The following is a 15771-nucleotide window of genomic DNA, read 5'->3' on the forward strand; positions in this document are numbered from 1 at the left end:
TCTCTCCTCACCTACTGCCCTGCCTCCGGAGCAGTGACAGACCGGGCAGATATTTCACACGTTACATACGTCAAGAAACACCTTTCCCCCTTTCTACCACATCCTTTAGTTAAACAGTTACTTTAGGAGACTCTCACACACACACACATGCTCAGGCATACACACATGTACACACACACTCAGACTAACACACGAGCAAGCAAGCACACACCCCCTTCTTGCGAGCCTCTGCAATGCATAGCTCCATATAAGGACATGCTGATGATGTAATGCTCCATAGGCAGGGAGCACATCCCTTATTGTTTGGTCTGACTGCAGGAATGCCCACATTACAGCCACTAAGAGAGAGAGACACACACACACAGAGGAAGAGTTGAGTGCTGAGTGTGGTACGGCAAGATAATGAGCTTATGGCAGTGAAGCCGGGAAGACCTTTGGCACAGGTAGGCAAAATGATACTTAACCGCAAAAGTTTTGGGAAGAAAGTTTCGGAACAGTTGGTTATGTGTTGATGGGCTCAGGGAAGACCAGATGTTCAGGACAGCATCCCTTTATTCTGGTGTCTTGACTTGTAAACGGTTTATAATGCAGAAGTTTCATTGTGTTCTTGAAAGGAAAAAATAGAGTTGCTTTTTGCTGTAAAGTTACTGTGAGTTATTATTGAAAAGTTTGAGGTTCAGATTTTGGAAAGCAACGGGTGAGGAAAGTTTATGAAACTGAGTAAAATCATGTTTTTTGAAGTCAGTAAAAGTCAGCATTTTAAAAGTAGAAAAATAGTTATAGGTATTAGAACAAATCTGACAAATGTTTTAAATTCCATTTAAATCTGTTGCATTCATTTATTTATAAAATGACGGGGGAACTGTTGAGAAATGACTCAGCAGTAGTGTTTTTAGATCTGTGATTAATTCTGCTATTCGTTTAATTTTATATGATATTATACATAAAGAAATGTCAAAATACCTTTTTATTATTATTCAGAAACTCAAGAGGGAACTATTGTAAAAGCTGAAGTGATCTGTCATCGTAAGTTTTAGCAGAAATAAACCATTGAGTGTTGAGGCTGAAATCAGCTTGAATTCTTCATTCTAGGAGGAAAGAGAGGTGTCTAGTACAACAATTTATTGGCAATATACAATTAATGTACAGGAATTTGTCTGGGCATACTGACAACTTAGAGTTTAACAGGAGATACTGAAATGCCTGGTACAAGGACAACGATACCTCTCATACAGTGCAACAGGACAGTTCAAGACATATAGTCCGACAGAAACTACGCATATCATCTGGTGTTTATTTGTTCAATATGTACGTACATTCCATGATTTATCAGCATGGCACCTAAGAGGTATTTTGGCATTTGAAGGTATTAAGTATGTTTGATGACACATTATTATCAGTTTCATTTGCTCTTCTCTTCACTGATAGTCTGTGGTTGTGGAGTAAATGAGGATTTTAATTCCAAAATCTGATATCCACCATTTGAAAAAAACAAATGCCTACTCTTAGAAAATGATTGCCGGCATGAAAGTAAAACATATTCTGGATTTCTGCTGAAGTTAGGAGTCATCTTTAGACCTGGCTTTGCATACAAAACTAGTTATGTTTTGGAGGAAAGAATCATCTGTGGTGTTGAAATACTTACTGATGAATTTCAGGTGGCAAACTATTTCCAAAATGGATATACAGCGTTTTGGAATGAATTCTTACACAAAAAAAAGTAAACTTAAGCCGTTTTAGGTTAGTGAAACCTAGGGCTCTTTTTGCCATAGACCACTCCATGATGAAGTGAACAGTACCGGGAAGTTAATAAATATCAGTCCTACATATTATATACAAGCTGATTGCACTCTGGGGGCATATCACTTAGCCTGTGTAGACTTTAACTACAGTCCATGCACTGCATCCATCAACATCCCTCCTTCAAACTCAGACATACGGTCCACTATCAGCAAATCTCTTCTGCAGCGGAGGTGGTCAGTGTGTGGGATATATCGGTCTGTACATACATGACCTAATCACGCGTGGTTAGGAAATGGCACAGCGACCCTGACATATGGAACGTGTAACACAGCTTTAAGCGGTGGGTGAGCCACAGTTTCCAGCTTCGGGAGCCACGTAAAGAGAGGGAAGCCCTCTGTGAAGCTATAATGGTGCGCTGGGGCTGGCAGTTGTGGCTCCCTTGTTAGCTTGCCTGACTGCTCCCAATTGGATGTTTCTTTTTTAATGGCATTTCTACTGTATTAGATCGTGTGAGCATATGATATCCACCCAAGCCACTAAATCACCCCCTCCAAATAGTATGTGGATGGGTGTAAAGGTCATGTTAAATGGGGAGTTAGTTGCCATAACACATTAACTAGTTGTGGTGGTCGTGCATCCGTTTTGGGGGAAACCAGCCTGAAATTGGTGACTGTTACATAAGTTGTATAAGCTGCTGTGTGGGCTGTAAGGTGCCTTGTACTGTATGATACGCATGAAATTATTATGTAACCAGCTCTTTGTGCATTACTTTGAATTTTGTTCCTTCGAAACAATGCTCTTTTAAGATGCAAGAACCTCTGCATAAGGGCTGCTTTCTAACAACTGACATGTGTGGCCCTGAGACAATGTGGAAAAAATGATATATAGATCAGCTACAGTAGTTGTGCATTTTCTGAAAGCAAGTGATAGCTTGTTCTACTGACTTATACTCAATAAAGGGAAGCTGGTCAGCTTGCAGTCCCCAGCAAAATGAGTATAAATTCAATTACAGGATTATTTTCTTTACCAGAGGTCAGGAGAATGACAGAATGTGTAAAAATGCCTATTCTTATCCTAAGTTTCACTCTGTCCATTGTCTCCCCGTCTACAGTACAGACAGACATGCAAGTCTGTACTAAATTATATCTAACAGCACAACTGTTCTCAGATGTGGCACTGTTGGCCAAATGCACATTTATGTGTGTGTCCTTGATGTGAAAAAGTTTAGGAGCAACTGATCTGGACTAACTGATCTGGTCTCTTCATGTCCCACAAAATACATGGGGAATATAGTAAAATTATAGCCCCCTTTAGGGGTGGGGGTGATTTAACTCGTATGTCAAGTGATTAGTGTGTGCAGGCATACAGTCCATGCCCTTTCCTCTCAAAGGACTTGCCTCTATTGATGGAAAGTGCCCTTACATGTGGTATACAGGATCTATATCCATTACCAGCACTTAGAAGTACTCATGTTTTGAAATAGAGGGGGGCAGCCAGATTTGCTTGTCCTACGAGAGTCCAAAGTCCATTTCTCATTCTATTCTGGCTGATGACATCACTAGAAAAACAGTGGGGACTAAGATAAGAGATTGGGTAAACAGTGATTACAGGGGACAAGCTACGTTCGCAAGAGAGATGCCTGCCTCTCTTATAAGTGTTTCACTCAGCAACTTAGTGTTTCTACATACACCATCTACTTTTAAAAAAGATGTAATTTTTCAACACTTGCATGTGTCTAGATAAGGCAGACTTACAGTATTTCTCAGTAGACACTCTTATCCGGAGTACTTGCAAAAAGTAAAACAGTAGTAAATTAGTGTATCTACATGTCTAGCAGCCAATATATAACAAGTGCAGGGGTCAAACCAACAAAGACAGAACAATTTGTACAAACAATTCTGTGCACCTGGAATATTCAACCAGATTCAATAAAAGTAGTAAGAGAAACACAAAGTGTTTTACTGACATAAAATAAGAACCAGGCAATTTCTTGCTTGTGTTACTTTTACAATTAGATGTGCTATTAACAAGATGTATTGATAATAATAATAATGCATAAGATGCCCAAATAGCAACACATGCTTTGTTATAAAGAGGTGTTGTCCCTAACTACTCTGACTATACATTTGTTGAATGGCTTACCCTTGTGAGAAGTGTATTTTGTGTTAAAATTGGATATATATCTTATATCAAAATTAATGCAGAAAGTTTGGTAATACGTACAGCCTAATCCATAATGGATTATAATACTTTATTGGCCCTTAGAAGCTCTTATAGCAAGCCAACAAAATCCCACATCCCCACAATCCACCCTAACCGCTCTAATAATTAATTTGAAATTATTATGAATATCCTTAAAATATTTTATTGAGTGTTACCAATTGTTCAGTCTGGATGTAATTGAAGCACATGGATCCATTTACATGTGTCCCCCCTACCCCCACCCATCCCGTAGCAGCTACTGAAGTACAGAGAAATGACACACACTAGTGCTGAGGAGTGACCCACCCTACCGCACTTACATCATGCCCTTCAACTGAAGTGTACATGTGGAATTAGTGATCCCTGAGAGGGAGAGAGGGAGGAGGGGGGGTGTTTCTGTATAAACTCTGTGGGACTGTAATTGCCTTTGGAAGCAGGGGGAATTCCTTTAAAAATATAAAAAACCAGGGAGGGTAGGTGGCGGTGGTGGTGGTTTTGGTAAGGGGAGGAGGGTTAGTAGTAGAGGAACCCCTTAATTAAAGGATTGTTCCATGCCAGTGGGCCATCTGTGTGGAAATGCCTGGCAGCTGCACACACAGCAGTCATAACATCCCCTCCCCTGACGCTGAAGGCACTTTGGCCCGGTGATATATGCATGTGCCAGACGCAGTGACCCCAGCTACACACTGTACTTTATGCGCTGCAACTGCATATGCGTCCATGGGCACATGTGCACTGTACATTGACATCATTTGAGTAATTTGTGCCCCATCTTGGCTTTGGCAAATATAGAATTAGTTGTGAAAATGTAAATAGGCATATTCTTGACTGATTGTCTAGGCGATTTTTGAACTAGACTGCCTTTGATATAGGTTAATTTTCACAGGTATGGATTAAAAAGATTTACTCAAAACTGTGTAGACACTGTCTCTGACTATGCACTAGCTCTCCTCATTTGGAGATGAAGAGGAATGACACAGTCTTAAAGAAATACACTGATATATTTGATTTTAAACTCTTTCTTTGACTTACCCTTGTGCAGCGACTTACCTTGACTTACTTTAGCCATTTCACCTCTGCACTAAGTGTTTATTCAGTACACAATGGGCATGCTATACACTTTTAACACACAGTGTATGTGTGATAGATGGTACAGGGATACACAGAGGCAAAACTGCAACTGCTTACCATTACACCATAGTAAGTTCATCAAAGAACTGACTGGCCAAAAAGTTAGTGTACTCTCTTATGTCTCACTTTGTCTAGAGAGAGAGTCATTTTTAGACAGAGGTCAACATCAACATTTGGCACTCCAGCGCAGCACATTTAGTCAGGGATTAAGAGAACAGAAAAGCACAGCTGTCTCTCCCCTGACTTGGTATTTCATTGTCTTATTTCCCATTTCACAGAGGATATAACAGGTCTTATAGTACACATAGTACAACCCCAAATACCATGGAAACATTTTCAAATTCACTGATTGTTAAACTCGTGGCCCAATATTTACAACAGTATGTCAAGTTTCCAAACCATATGAGAATTAATTGGCAGCAAGGGAACAAAAAAAATGTAACCAGAGGTATTTCAGACTACCAACCTGAGAGAGTTAAAGTAATGCTTTTTATGATGTGTTAAATTTTCCATGACATAAAACCTTTAGTCCTTTCAGAAATGTAGGGAAAATAACAGTGTTTATGGTGTGTCAGTGCTTGGAGGAGTGGGCCCAATGGGTAATGACAGTGGGGGTGTAGAGTTTCTTAAGCACCTTTCATATATAACACAAGCAAAAAACATGACAGTTTAAGTCTCACAATGATTTAAAGTTGTGTTAGTCCAAAATTAATTGAAAAATAATTAAAATAATTCATGGAGATGTAAAGTAGTGTAAATAGTGAACAACTAAATGCAATTACAGTGGAAAAGTAACAACTTTGTGAAAATGAAAATCTTGGAAATTTGGTGTCATATGTGTTCTTTTTTCATGCACTTTCTGCATGCAAATGATTATTATTATTTTTTTTTTCATTTCTTACAGGTTGAAGCTGTTGATTGATCAGGAAAAGGCCTACCAAGAACGAAAGGAGGAAGAGAACAACAAAAAGGTCACAGACCTGAAGGAGGAGCTGACAAAACTGAAGTCATTTGCGTTGATGGTTGTGGATGAACAGCAGCGCCTCACTGAACAGCTGAACCAACAGACGGCTAAGGTCCAGGAACTGAGCGCCAGCGCTTCACAAGCCCAGGAGGAGCTGAGCTCCGCTAATGCCCGTCTGCAGGAAGAGGAGCACAAAGTCTTTCGCTTGGAGACCGAGCTGCGTGACCAAGCCAGTCGATACCACCAGGAACAAGAGGCCATGACTGCCAAATTGACCAGTGAAGATGCCCAGAGCAGGCAGCTGCGCCAGAAACTGTCCACTCTCAGCAGGCAGCTTGATGAGCTGGAGGAGACCAACAAGACTCTGCGCAGAGCTGAGGAGGAACTGCAGGAGTTGAGGGACAAAATTAGCCGCGGTGAGTGTGGAAACTCCAGTCTCATGTCTGAGGTTGAAGAGTTACGGAAAAGGGTTCTTGAAATGGAGGGAAAGGATGAAGAGTTGATCAGGATGGAGGACCAGTGCAGGGATCTCAACAAGAAACTGGAGAAAGAGGCCAGCCAAAGCCGGAGCCTAAAGGCTGAAGTTGATAAATTAAACCACAGAATTATGGACTTAGAAAAACTAGAGGATGCTTTCAGCAAGAGCAAACAGGAATGTAGCTCACTCAAGTGCAACATGGAGAAGGAGAGGACTGTGTCAAAGGTTCTGTCCAGTGAGCTGGAAGTCTTGAAAGTCAGGGTCAGAGAACTGGAGGCTGCTGAAGGCCAGTTGGCAAAGACAGAGTTGACACTGAAGGAAGATCTTACCAAGTTAAAGACACTGACAGTCATGCTGGTGGATGAAAGGAAGACGATGGCAGAGAAGCTAAAGCAGATGGAGAACAAGGTCCAAAACAGCACTGGAAAACTTCAGGCTGAACAGGACAAAGTTACATCAGTCACAGAGAAGCTAATTGAAGAGAGCAAGAAAGCACTGAGGTCAAAGGCTGAACTGGAGGATAAAATGTGCGGTGCTACGAAGGACAGGGATGAACTGAAGGCCAAGTTGAAGGCTGAGGAAGAAAAGAGCAAAGATTTGGAGTCTAAGGTCAGTATGATGAAGAAAAGATTACAATCACTAGAGACCGCAGAAAGAGAATACATGAGGAACAAAGCTAAAGAGGAACACATTAAAACACCCATTGCCAACCGCTTCCAACAAGAGGACAACAAAGTCAAGGATTTGACACAGGAGGTTGAGCGCCTTAGACGCAAACTGAAAGACATGAAGGTGGTGGAAGGTGACCTACTAAAGACTGAGGAGTTGGAGTCACTGGAGAAAAGATTCTCCAATGAACAAGAGAGAGCCAAGGCCTTGATGGAGGAGCTGGACATATCCAGAAAAGAACTTTCAATGTACCAACTGGCTGAAAAGAAAGAGTGCAACCAAGAGCATGTCCTCTATAAACGCCTGAAGGAAGAGGAGGCAAAGTCCAGTCATTTGACCAGAGAGGTAGCAGCTCTGAAAGAGAAGATCCATGAATACATGGGAACAGAGGAGTCCATTTGCCGCATGAAAAATGACCACTCTACACTGCAAAGAAAACTGACCCAGCAGGAGGTCAGAAACAAAGAACTGGCCAGAGAAATGGAGACTCTCACACGAGAGCTTGAGAGGTACAGACGCTTTAGCAAAAGTCTGCGTCCTGGCATGAATGGAAGACGCTTTTCAGACCTGCATGTTTCCACCAAGGAAGTCCAGACAGAACCGCCTGACCTCCTGTCTCCCAACTGCAAGACCATGGCACCACTGGAACGTGCTGTGGTGAATGGAAAACTATATGATGAGAGTGAACCTGAGGATAACGCTAATTACAGCAATGAGCTTCAGCTCTCCAAATGCAGCCCCTCGCTCATCAATAATGTAAACAACCTAAACAACAACATGAGAAGAGCCCGTGTCCCCTTCCTTAAGAACAAAGAGAGCTCCCATCAGGTGAATGGTAAAGTGCAACCGCGGCAGAATGGCAACCATGTCCAGCCTGGAGATGTGGTGTTGACCCACAGTCCCGGGCAGCCTCTGCACATCAAAGTGACTCCTGACCATGGACACAACACAGCCATGCTAGAGATCACCAGCCCAACCACAGAAAACGCCCAGTCATACACCAGCACTGCTGTCATACCCACAAGTGGAGGCCCACCCAAACAGAGAATTACCATCATCCAGAATGCATCCATATCCCCCACTGCAAAATCTATTTCCCCCACAACAAAATCTAAAGGTTCCCCAATCTCCGATGGACCATGTTCACCTGATAGGGCCCTATCACCTTTCACTATGGCCACTTACTCCAGAGCGATGACCCCAGACTCTTCTGGCTCTGTGACACCGGACAGAGCCATGTCACCTATACAAATTGTGTCGGTGACAACAGGCACCCCGGACCGGTCCCTCTCCACAGAGCCGGTGGAGGTTGTAGGAGGTCACGCCGTCTTCCGCGTGACCCCCGAGAGGCAGAGCAACTGGCAGGTCCAGAGGTCTAACAGCACGGGGCCAAATGTCATCACCACAGAGGACAACAAAATTCACATTCACTTAGGGAGCCCCTTCATTCAGAGCATCAGCAGTCCATCACAAACGCTGAGTCCCTGCCACACACCTGGGCTCCAGGAGCAGAGGACTCAAGTGATGTCCAATTGCGGTGCCCCTGCTGCCAAAGGCAACAGCAAAATCACAAGTAGCATCATGATAAAGCCCACCTCCACCCCAATCCAAAGGCCATCACAAATTACAGTAAGTAATGCCTATGATTGACCCGATACTCCTCAAAACCCTTCATCCCATCCTTTGTTAATGAATCCTGTCCATTAGATCCAACTCAACCTTTGCCCAATTAACTGCCCTCAGTGCCTTGACATTATACCCTGATGCATTTAAATGTCTGTTTTACTTGATTTATAGAAAGCTTATACAGGGGTTTGGATGTTTTTTACTTAGGTTGGTTTGCTTAGTTCTGTTTGATAAGTTCAAACAAAGGTTTGCATGCATGAGAAAAAAAATACCTTTTGAAAGCACTAGAAAAATTGACATTACACCAGGTTTTAACTTATGTGCACTTACTGTATTATACTCAATGGTAAATTTGCCATGTAGTCAGACTATTCACACTGATGTATCATATCAGTTCTTTTTATATTTCATATTACAGATCTTGCATTTTGATTAAGTTGTTTGATTTTCTGAATATTAAAGTGTGCAAAAAGAAGTTTTATGTTTTAGTTTGTCATCCATGCTTGCCTATTTCATTTATTCACTAAATCCAGCATGTTTTGAATGTTTAAAATTAAAAATAACAATCTGAGGAACATATTATCAGATTGAAATCACTTGTTTGATTTGATTTTTGGTGCATGTTCAGTAACTTCTTAACACTTGAGATTTCAATCCAATGTGCTTATATTACAGGGTTCTGTGTAGTCATAAAATATTAGCAGTCACTTGTTCAGATTTGAATATGAAAAAACTGTTAAAAATAACACTTTGTTAGACCTAATTAAATGATACCCAACAAGAAGAGTTGTCTGAAAAACCTTTGTGCTCATGCTTAACTTTTACAAGAAAACAAGAGAAAAAAGCTCGGGGATTCTGACATGTGTTTGCTTGCTTGAGTTAAAATCATAGGCTGATGTCATAGTTTCTCCTTACATCCAGAGCACAGAAACCCAGTGACCGAGAGAGAAAACCAGCATGATTTGAACTTGGAGTTCTCTAAAATGATACAATGGAAACTCTGCTCAGATCCTTTAAACCGTAGAGTGGTGCTCCTAACAGAAAGCTGCTGTTGGATGAGAACCTTGTATTTCCCCAAAACGCGAGCTTTTGTGGAATTACAGAGTCGCTCTTCTCCAACGGACATTCATGTATTATTGAAATACGGATACAATAATATATTATTGAAATATGGTTACAATTTAATGAAAACAAAGAGGACCATGAAAACTTTCAAGACTCTTTTTTTTTTTTACCTGCAATTACCTTTTTGCTTAAATGATTCCAACAGTTTACTGGGTATAAATTTAATCTGCACAAGAGCAAACTGATCCTCATTAATCAGAAGCCATAAGAGCTGCATTAGACATCACTTTATATACCTTGGGATCTCTGTCACAGGAGATTTCAAACACAACAGATTTTTTTTCTAAATTACCTGATGAAAATAAACAAGACTTAGCCCAATGGTCCCCTGTTCCTCAGTGGGTAGATGAATTGGCAGCAGGGTAACACAGTGATCAATATATAACAGTCAATATTACATTACTTCGCTAAATTCCTGTATTTGTTTCAGTGTTCAAGTGGAGGAAAGCTGCCCCATAGACATATTCTCATTGGCTTAAGACTAATGTAAATGGTTCTTGTTCCTGGTGGTGGAGGACAACTTTTTGGACTTGGCTGAGTCTTGTTCATTGCTTTATTCACATAGGAATATCTTTCCGCTAAGAAACATTCAAATAGATTTTTTGACCCTTGTGTCAGATGGGAGTGTTGCCCTTGGATATTGCTCAAAAAATGGTCTCGGGTATCACCACCCTAGGAGACACATGCCTTGAAAAGCCACTTGAGAAGGTCTGATATATTGTGTGGATCTGAGAAATAGCTCTACATTCTTTGATAGCTTAACCTCACTGGTTTCTGAGCAGTAGGTCTCACTTAGCTCGCTATTCACTGGGTAGTAACCTAAAACTCTTGTTTTATTTTGCTTTCTCCCTTGAATCATCTCCTTTGACATGACTCATCGGTCCGAATTATGGGTGTTTCTCCATGTATATGCATTCCTTTAAATGTGGTTTTACGTGCCCACATTGGAAAAGTTACCGCATGTGTGCGTTTTGTTTAAATTTAATTTCTACTAAAAGGTCAGCACAAGACTTTGGGAGATGAAGACAGGAAGGGAGGAAGAGAAGGAGGTGGGAGAGGAGGAGAGGAGATACGGTGGAGAGGAAGGGGGATTATTCTATCTAGTTGCAGTACAGTAATAAATGTTTTGTCTTAATGAAGCTAATATAAAGAGTTCTGAAAGAGAAAAAAAAAAGAAGAAGCAAATTTTGAGTTAAGGGGTTTTCACACAGTAGTTTATGGTTTTGAGAATAAGAATCTCAGTGGGTTAAGACTTGAGTAAGTATCTAAATATCTTATGTGCAAATAAACTACATAAAACCTCATATGCAGGTTCATACAGATACAAGAACAATGACATAATGCAAGCAACTGCCCATTATGTTGCATCACAGTATTTAGCTGATTTTAGTTAGTTTTCAAAGCCTGGCTGCAGAGCAAGTTGGTACGTATATATCTGGGGATTATGTGTGTTTGCTTACAGACACTTTGGCAGACTTAGGCACTGTTGGTACTGTGGATCAAACCAGCAGCTCATGAGCTGAACCAGCAATCCTGGTGAGCATGAAGAAATGTATATCATAGGCTGGTTAAATTGAATAAGTTATATATTTAAGAAGCTAACCACTCCAAATACAAAGTTAATCAGCGTCTTAACTTACAGTAATTATGAATAGGTTTTGATATGAACACTGGAATGGTTGATAGGTTGATGGAGAACAGGTAGATACACAAACATTATTATAACAGTAGTGGACAGAGCTGAGAGCTGACCAACTCTGTGTGTCCTCACTATCAGTTAGATAGAGCAAGACAACTGGTGCAAGAAAGTAGTGTTGCCTCCACTGAACACACCCACACACACCCACACACACACTCACACACACTCACGGTCAGTGTCACTACAAGGAGATGATTAAATCAAGCATTAAATTGATTGAGTGGGAAGGAATGCAGCTGGAGAAACCGGATCCAAAGTAGTCTGGGTGCAATAAAATGATGCAGGGGCTAAACAAGATGCTATTCATTAGACCACTACTTGAGAAACCATTGAGCAGCTGGGATTGCTGTCTGCGACCTCAATTACCCCCTGACTCACACTATACTTACTCCAACTTACAGAGGGCCAAATTCATAAACTATACTCATATAGCTCAGCCAAGGAAGACAGATCAGCACACTCTCCCTGCCAGAAAGATAAAATGTGTATCAAGTGACACTCTGCACGCCAAAGCGGATTTCACTGTACAGCCTGCAGTGATACTTGCCTCTGTTGACTGAGTACCAGATTATAATCATACTCAATATACAGTATTTAGGTTTGTTAACTTTAGATTTGTAAGGGAAACGTAAAGAAAAACCCACCAAATGTCATGGTGAAATCTGAACAAATCAACCTCTGATGTGCATTCAGCGCAGCCAAGAAAGCCTAATTACCACACTGCATCCCTGCCAGAAAGATAAGTCGTGTATCAAGTGTCACACTGCGGGCCAAAGCGGATTTCCTTGTGTTCGCCCACAATGATAATAATCCCAAAGGAATTCACACACCTTGACCGACAGGCACAGTAAAAACCAGGGCAGGACAATAAAAGCCGGCATGGGGGAGGCAGGGCTAGGCTTTCTCTAAACAAAGGCCTTTATATTGTGAGTGAGTGTGAGAGGATATGCACTATGAGAGTAGCCTCTCTCCCACCGCGACACAAGCACCAAAACAAACCTTGTGTTTGGTTGCCGTGGGAACAGCCGCGCCGGTATTGCAGAACGCGGGGCAGAGGAAGTGCTTAGTTGAACTCCCGCTGTACCGCTGATATACGAGAGAACAAAGCGGTACATTAAGGCTCGTTCCATGTAAAATCAACAACGCTCCCATGACGTGGAGCCCACACAGATTTTCTGGCCCATTACCTCCGTTGAAGCACAGGCCCTACTTATTCTGAAATTTATATCCCATATGAATATTTAAGGATATGGTTCACTGCGGATTTTAAAGTTAATTCCCCAAACCTCAAGCCACATATAACGTATCACAGCGCTCTTTCAGGAAAAAACTTCTCTCGAATCACACCAGTTGCTGAGTGGTTTGGTGTTCAGTGGGAATAACCTCAGTTGTGTGATGAAACTCGTGGCAATACTGAAGCGTTTCACTTTCAATAAGCTGCAGAGATTTATAGCAGATCTCTGACAAAAACCTTCTTTGACATACAGTAGCATCCATCTCTTTGATTTAGAACAAATGTTTCCTTTGTAACCAAGATAAGAGGCATGATGTGGCAAAACCGCTAGTGAGATACACATTTTTATTTCATTCAGTCAAAACCAGACTAAAAGGAGACTATTACAATCATAATTTCAAATCACCGAATGATTTTAAATGTAAAAAGGTCCCAATCAGACTATTTCAGTTCTATTAACTTTGTAGGAAATCTTCAATTACTGACTCTAACAGACCCCCCCCCGGCTGAAATGTCATAGTCTGTGTTGGAAGAGGGTTTCAGCTTCACACACATTAGGTGTACAGATATAGTCCCTGCCGCATGCTGCAGTTACAGAAATTGAAATGGGTTACAGCCACTTACAGGAGTAATTTGAGGTTGGGTGAAACGGCCTCTTGTCAGCACATATTACAAAACGCAATTCCCTTTTTCAAAGGCAGTGGCTACAGCGGCGGTGCTGGGTAAATGAAAGAACCAGATAGTGAATACTATGAATGAAAACAAAATTGCGTGCCAATCACATCCTTTGATAACTCTGAATAAAATAACTGCCTGCTGGCTATTATGATAGAAGAGAGCTTAATTCGTTGTGTTTTCATCCGAACGTGTTGAAGCAGACAAACTATGAGCCTGAAAAAGAGCAGAGAAGCTCAGACTTTAATAGACTTACTCTGTTTAGACTCTCCAACTATGACTTCTACATCAGATCTGTCAGTAAAACACAGAAACACAATATAAAAAACAGAATCCAAGTCTAAACTATGTAAAGAATAATGAGTTTATGCTCTAGAAATTGGAAAAAAAAAAAAGTATTGACAGTGTAGTTTGCCATAAGGAAGAACAGACCAATAATTCTGGATAATTGCTCATATCAGTTAAGGTCTGAGATGTTTATATGACTCACTGTATCCCGATCATGAATATCCCTATTTAGATTTGAATAAACAGAGGATTACAAGTAAATGAGGAGTGGACATGCCTCAGTATCCCGGCTGTTCTCATAACTGGGGAGAGAGCTTACCTGGGTTATTGTAAACAGGATATGGTGTCTACTGTACAAGCACCAATCCACAATCCAAAAATGTAATACCTCAGTATCCCGGGATGCTGGTGTGTGTAAACACTTTGATTATGAGGTGATTGCACAGTAAGCGGAGCAGCGAGCTGTTTCAGAATCTGAGAAATCTGATGTTAACTCGTATTGGAGAGATTACCCAGGATATGTTTTTTTTTTTTTTTTTTTTTTTTGCAGATTGTGCTGCAGAAACACCGGTCTCCAAGCAACACACTCACACGCTTGTAATTAATGGGAAAAGTTGAGAATAATGTTAGGAGCGACATTCAAAAAGGTTTTTCATGAGCTTTGAAATGGTGTTCAGATGGCTAAAATTGAAATCTTCCATTAGGAGTTACACATTCCCATGGTGAATAATTTCCCATGAGCCACCTCATTTAAATGGTAGATAAATGATTGGAACAAAACTCTCCTACGCAGAATGATACAACACACAAACAGACCAGGGAGAAGTATAGTTAACTCATAATTTAACTCATTAATCATGTCATATGTCTTTTTTCAGATTCTATTAATCACTATTCACCTCTCTTGCTCATGGTTTGCATCAGATTAAAAATCAGCTGAGTAACAGTTCATGTGACAAAATAGTGTAACTAACAAACAAATACTGCATATTTGTGGAATATTAAACTGAACATATTTGAAATATGCAACATTGCTGTATTCCCAAAATGGTAGCCATGATGGAGTCCCCAATTCAATTAACACTGTCCTCCCTGCAATTATTCTGCTAACAAATCTTTCTGAATAGTACACAGTTGAACCAATGTATTGCAAGACAAAATTATAGTGTCTCACCCTCAGCTACTGTGGTTATCGGATAATTCCTTCTAACATCCAACACCTGAAAAGAGACCTTTTTTTTTTCCAATTAGTCTTTTCAGGGATGGAGCCAAAGCGCAGCAGTAGTTCAGCAAACATACAGTAAATGGTGGGACTGATGGGACTACACTATATGGACTATACTGTCCATAAAATATCATTTGGTATCATCTAGTGGTCAATATCAGTATTGCATCATTCCTGGACTGAGCTTCTGTAAGCAACTCAATAGCCTGAGGAACAGGACAAACAGAGATTACTTGTTATGCTTTTATGTCATTCATGGTCCTCTAAAATGTGTTTCAAAGAACTGAATAATGCTTCTGACATGTTTGAAACATGTTGAGTTGGCTGTGGTCAAAACCCCCTAAACCTAGTAGGCCTAAATCTTGTGCACAATCCAATCCCCATTTATTCCTAATTTTTGAGTTTTTCCTTATTCTGTGTTTCCCCAAATGAAGTGGTTTCTGTCTCTAATGAATAACAATGGATATCAGAGACCCATTTTTTTTGTCAGTCCTCACTCCACTGTTTCTTTCTCGTTTCCCCAGATCCCTCTAGAAGCATTCCGACGATCAGGACCGACGAGAATCCCCAAACCGAAGGGCTACAGCTCCCCGAAAGGGACAAACGGCACGGCGGCCAGCCCGGGACCGCAGAGCAGGGGGCAGACTCCTATACCCACTGGGAAAGAGCAGCCGGCCCCGACGTCTGCAGCCAACAACAACAACAACAACCC

General features: G+C 41.1%; 1 protein-coding gene across 2 annotated transcripts in view; it reads left to right on the plus strand.

Annotated features, from left to right (window-relative positions):
* The first annotated feature begins 322 nt into the window (after positions 1-322).
* The window catches only part of LOC139926080 (filamin A-interacting protein 1-like), a 15974-nt gene continuing 525 nt past the window's right edge, over positions 323-15771 (plus strand). The window contains exons 1-2 of one of the 2 annotated variants that reach the window (XM_071917666.2): positions 323-443; positions 5981-9341. In XM_071917666.2, the coding sequence (XP_071773767.1) occupies positions 6096-8837 (2742 nt within the window). In that variant the 5' untranslated portion in view covers positions 323-443; positions 5981-6095 and the 3' untranslated portion in view covers positions 8838-9341. Of the gene's footprint in view, positions 444-5980; positions 9342-15583 lie in introns of those variants that run through there. The other variant, XM_078291109.1, reaches the window with a different exon arrangement.

The sequence above is a fragment of the Centroberyx gerrardi genome, chromosome 21 (genome assembly GCF_048128805.1).
Source record: "Centroberyx gerrardi isolate f3 chromosome 21, fCenGer3.hap1.cur.20231027, whole genome shotgun sequence".
Classification (NCBI taxonomy): Eukaryota; Metazoa; Chordata; class Actinopteri; order Beryciformes; family Berycidae; genus Centroberyx; species Centroberyx gerrardi.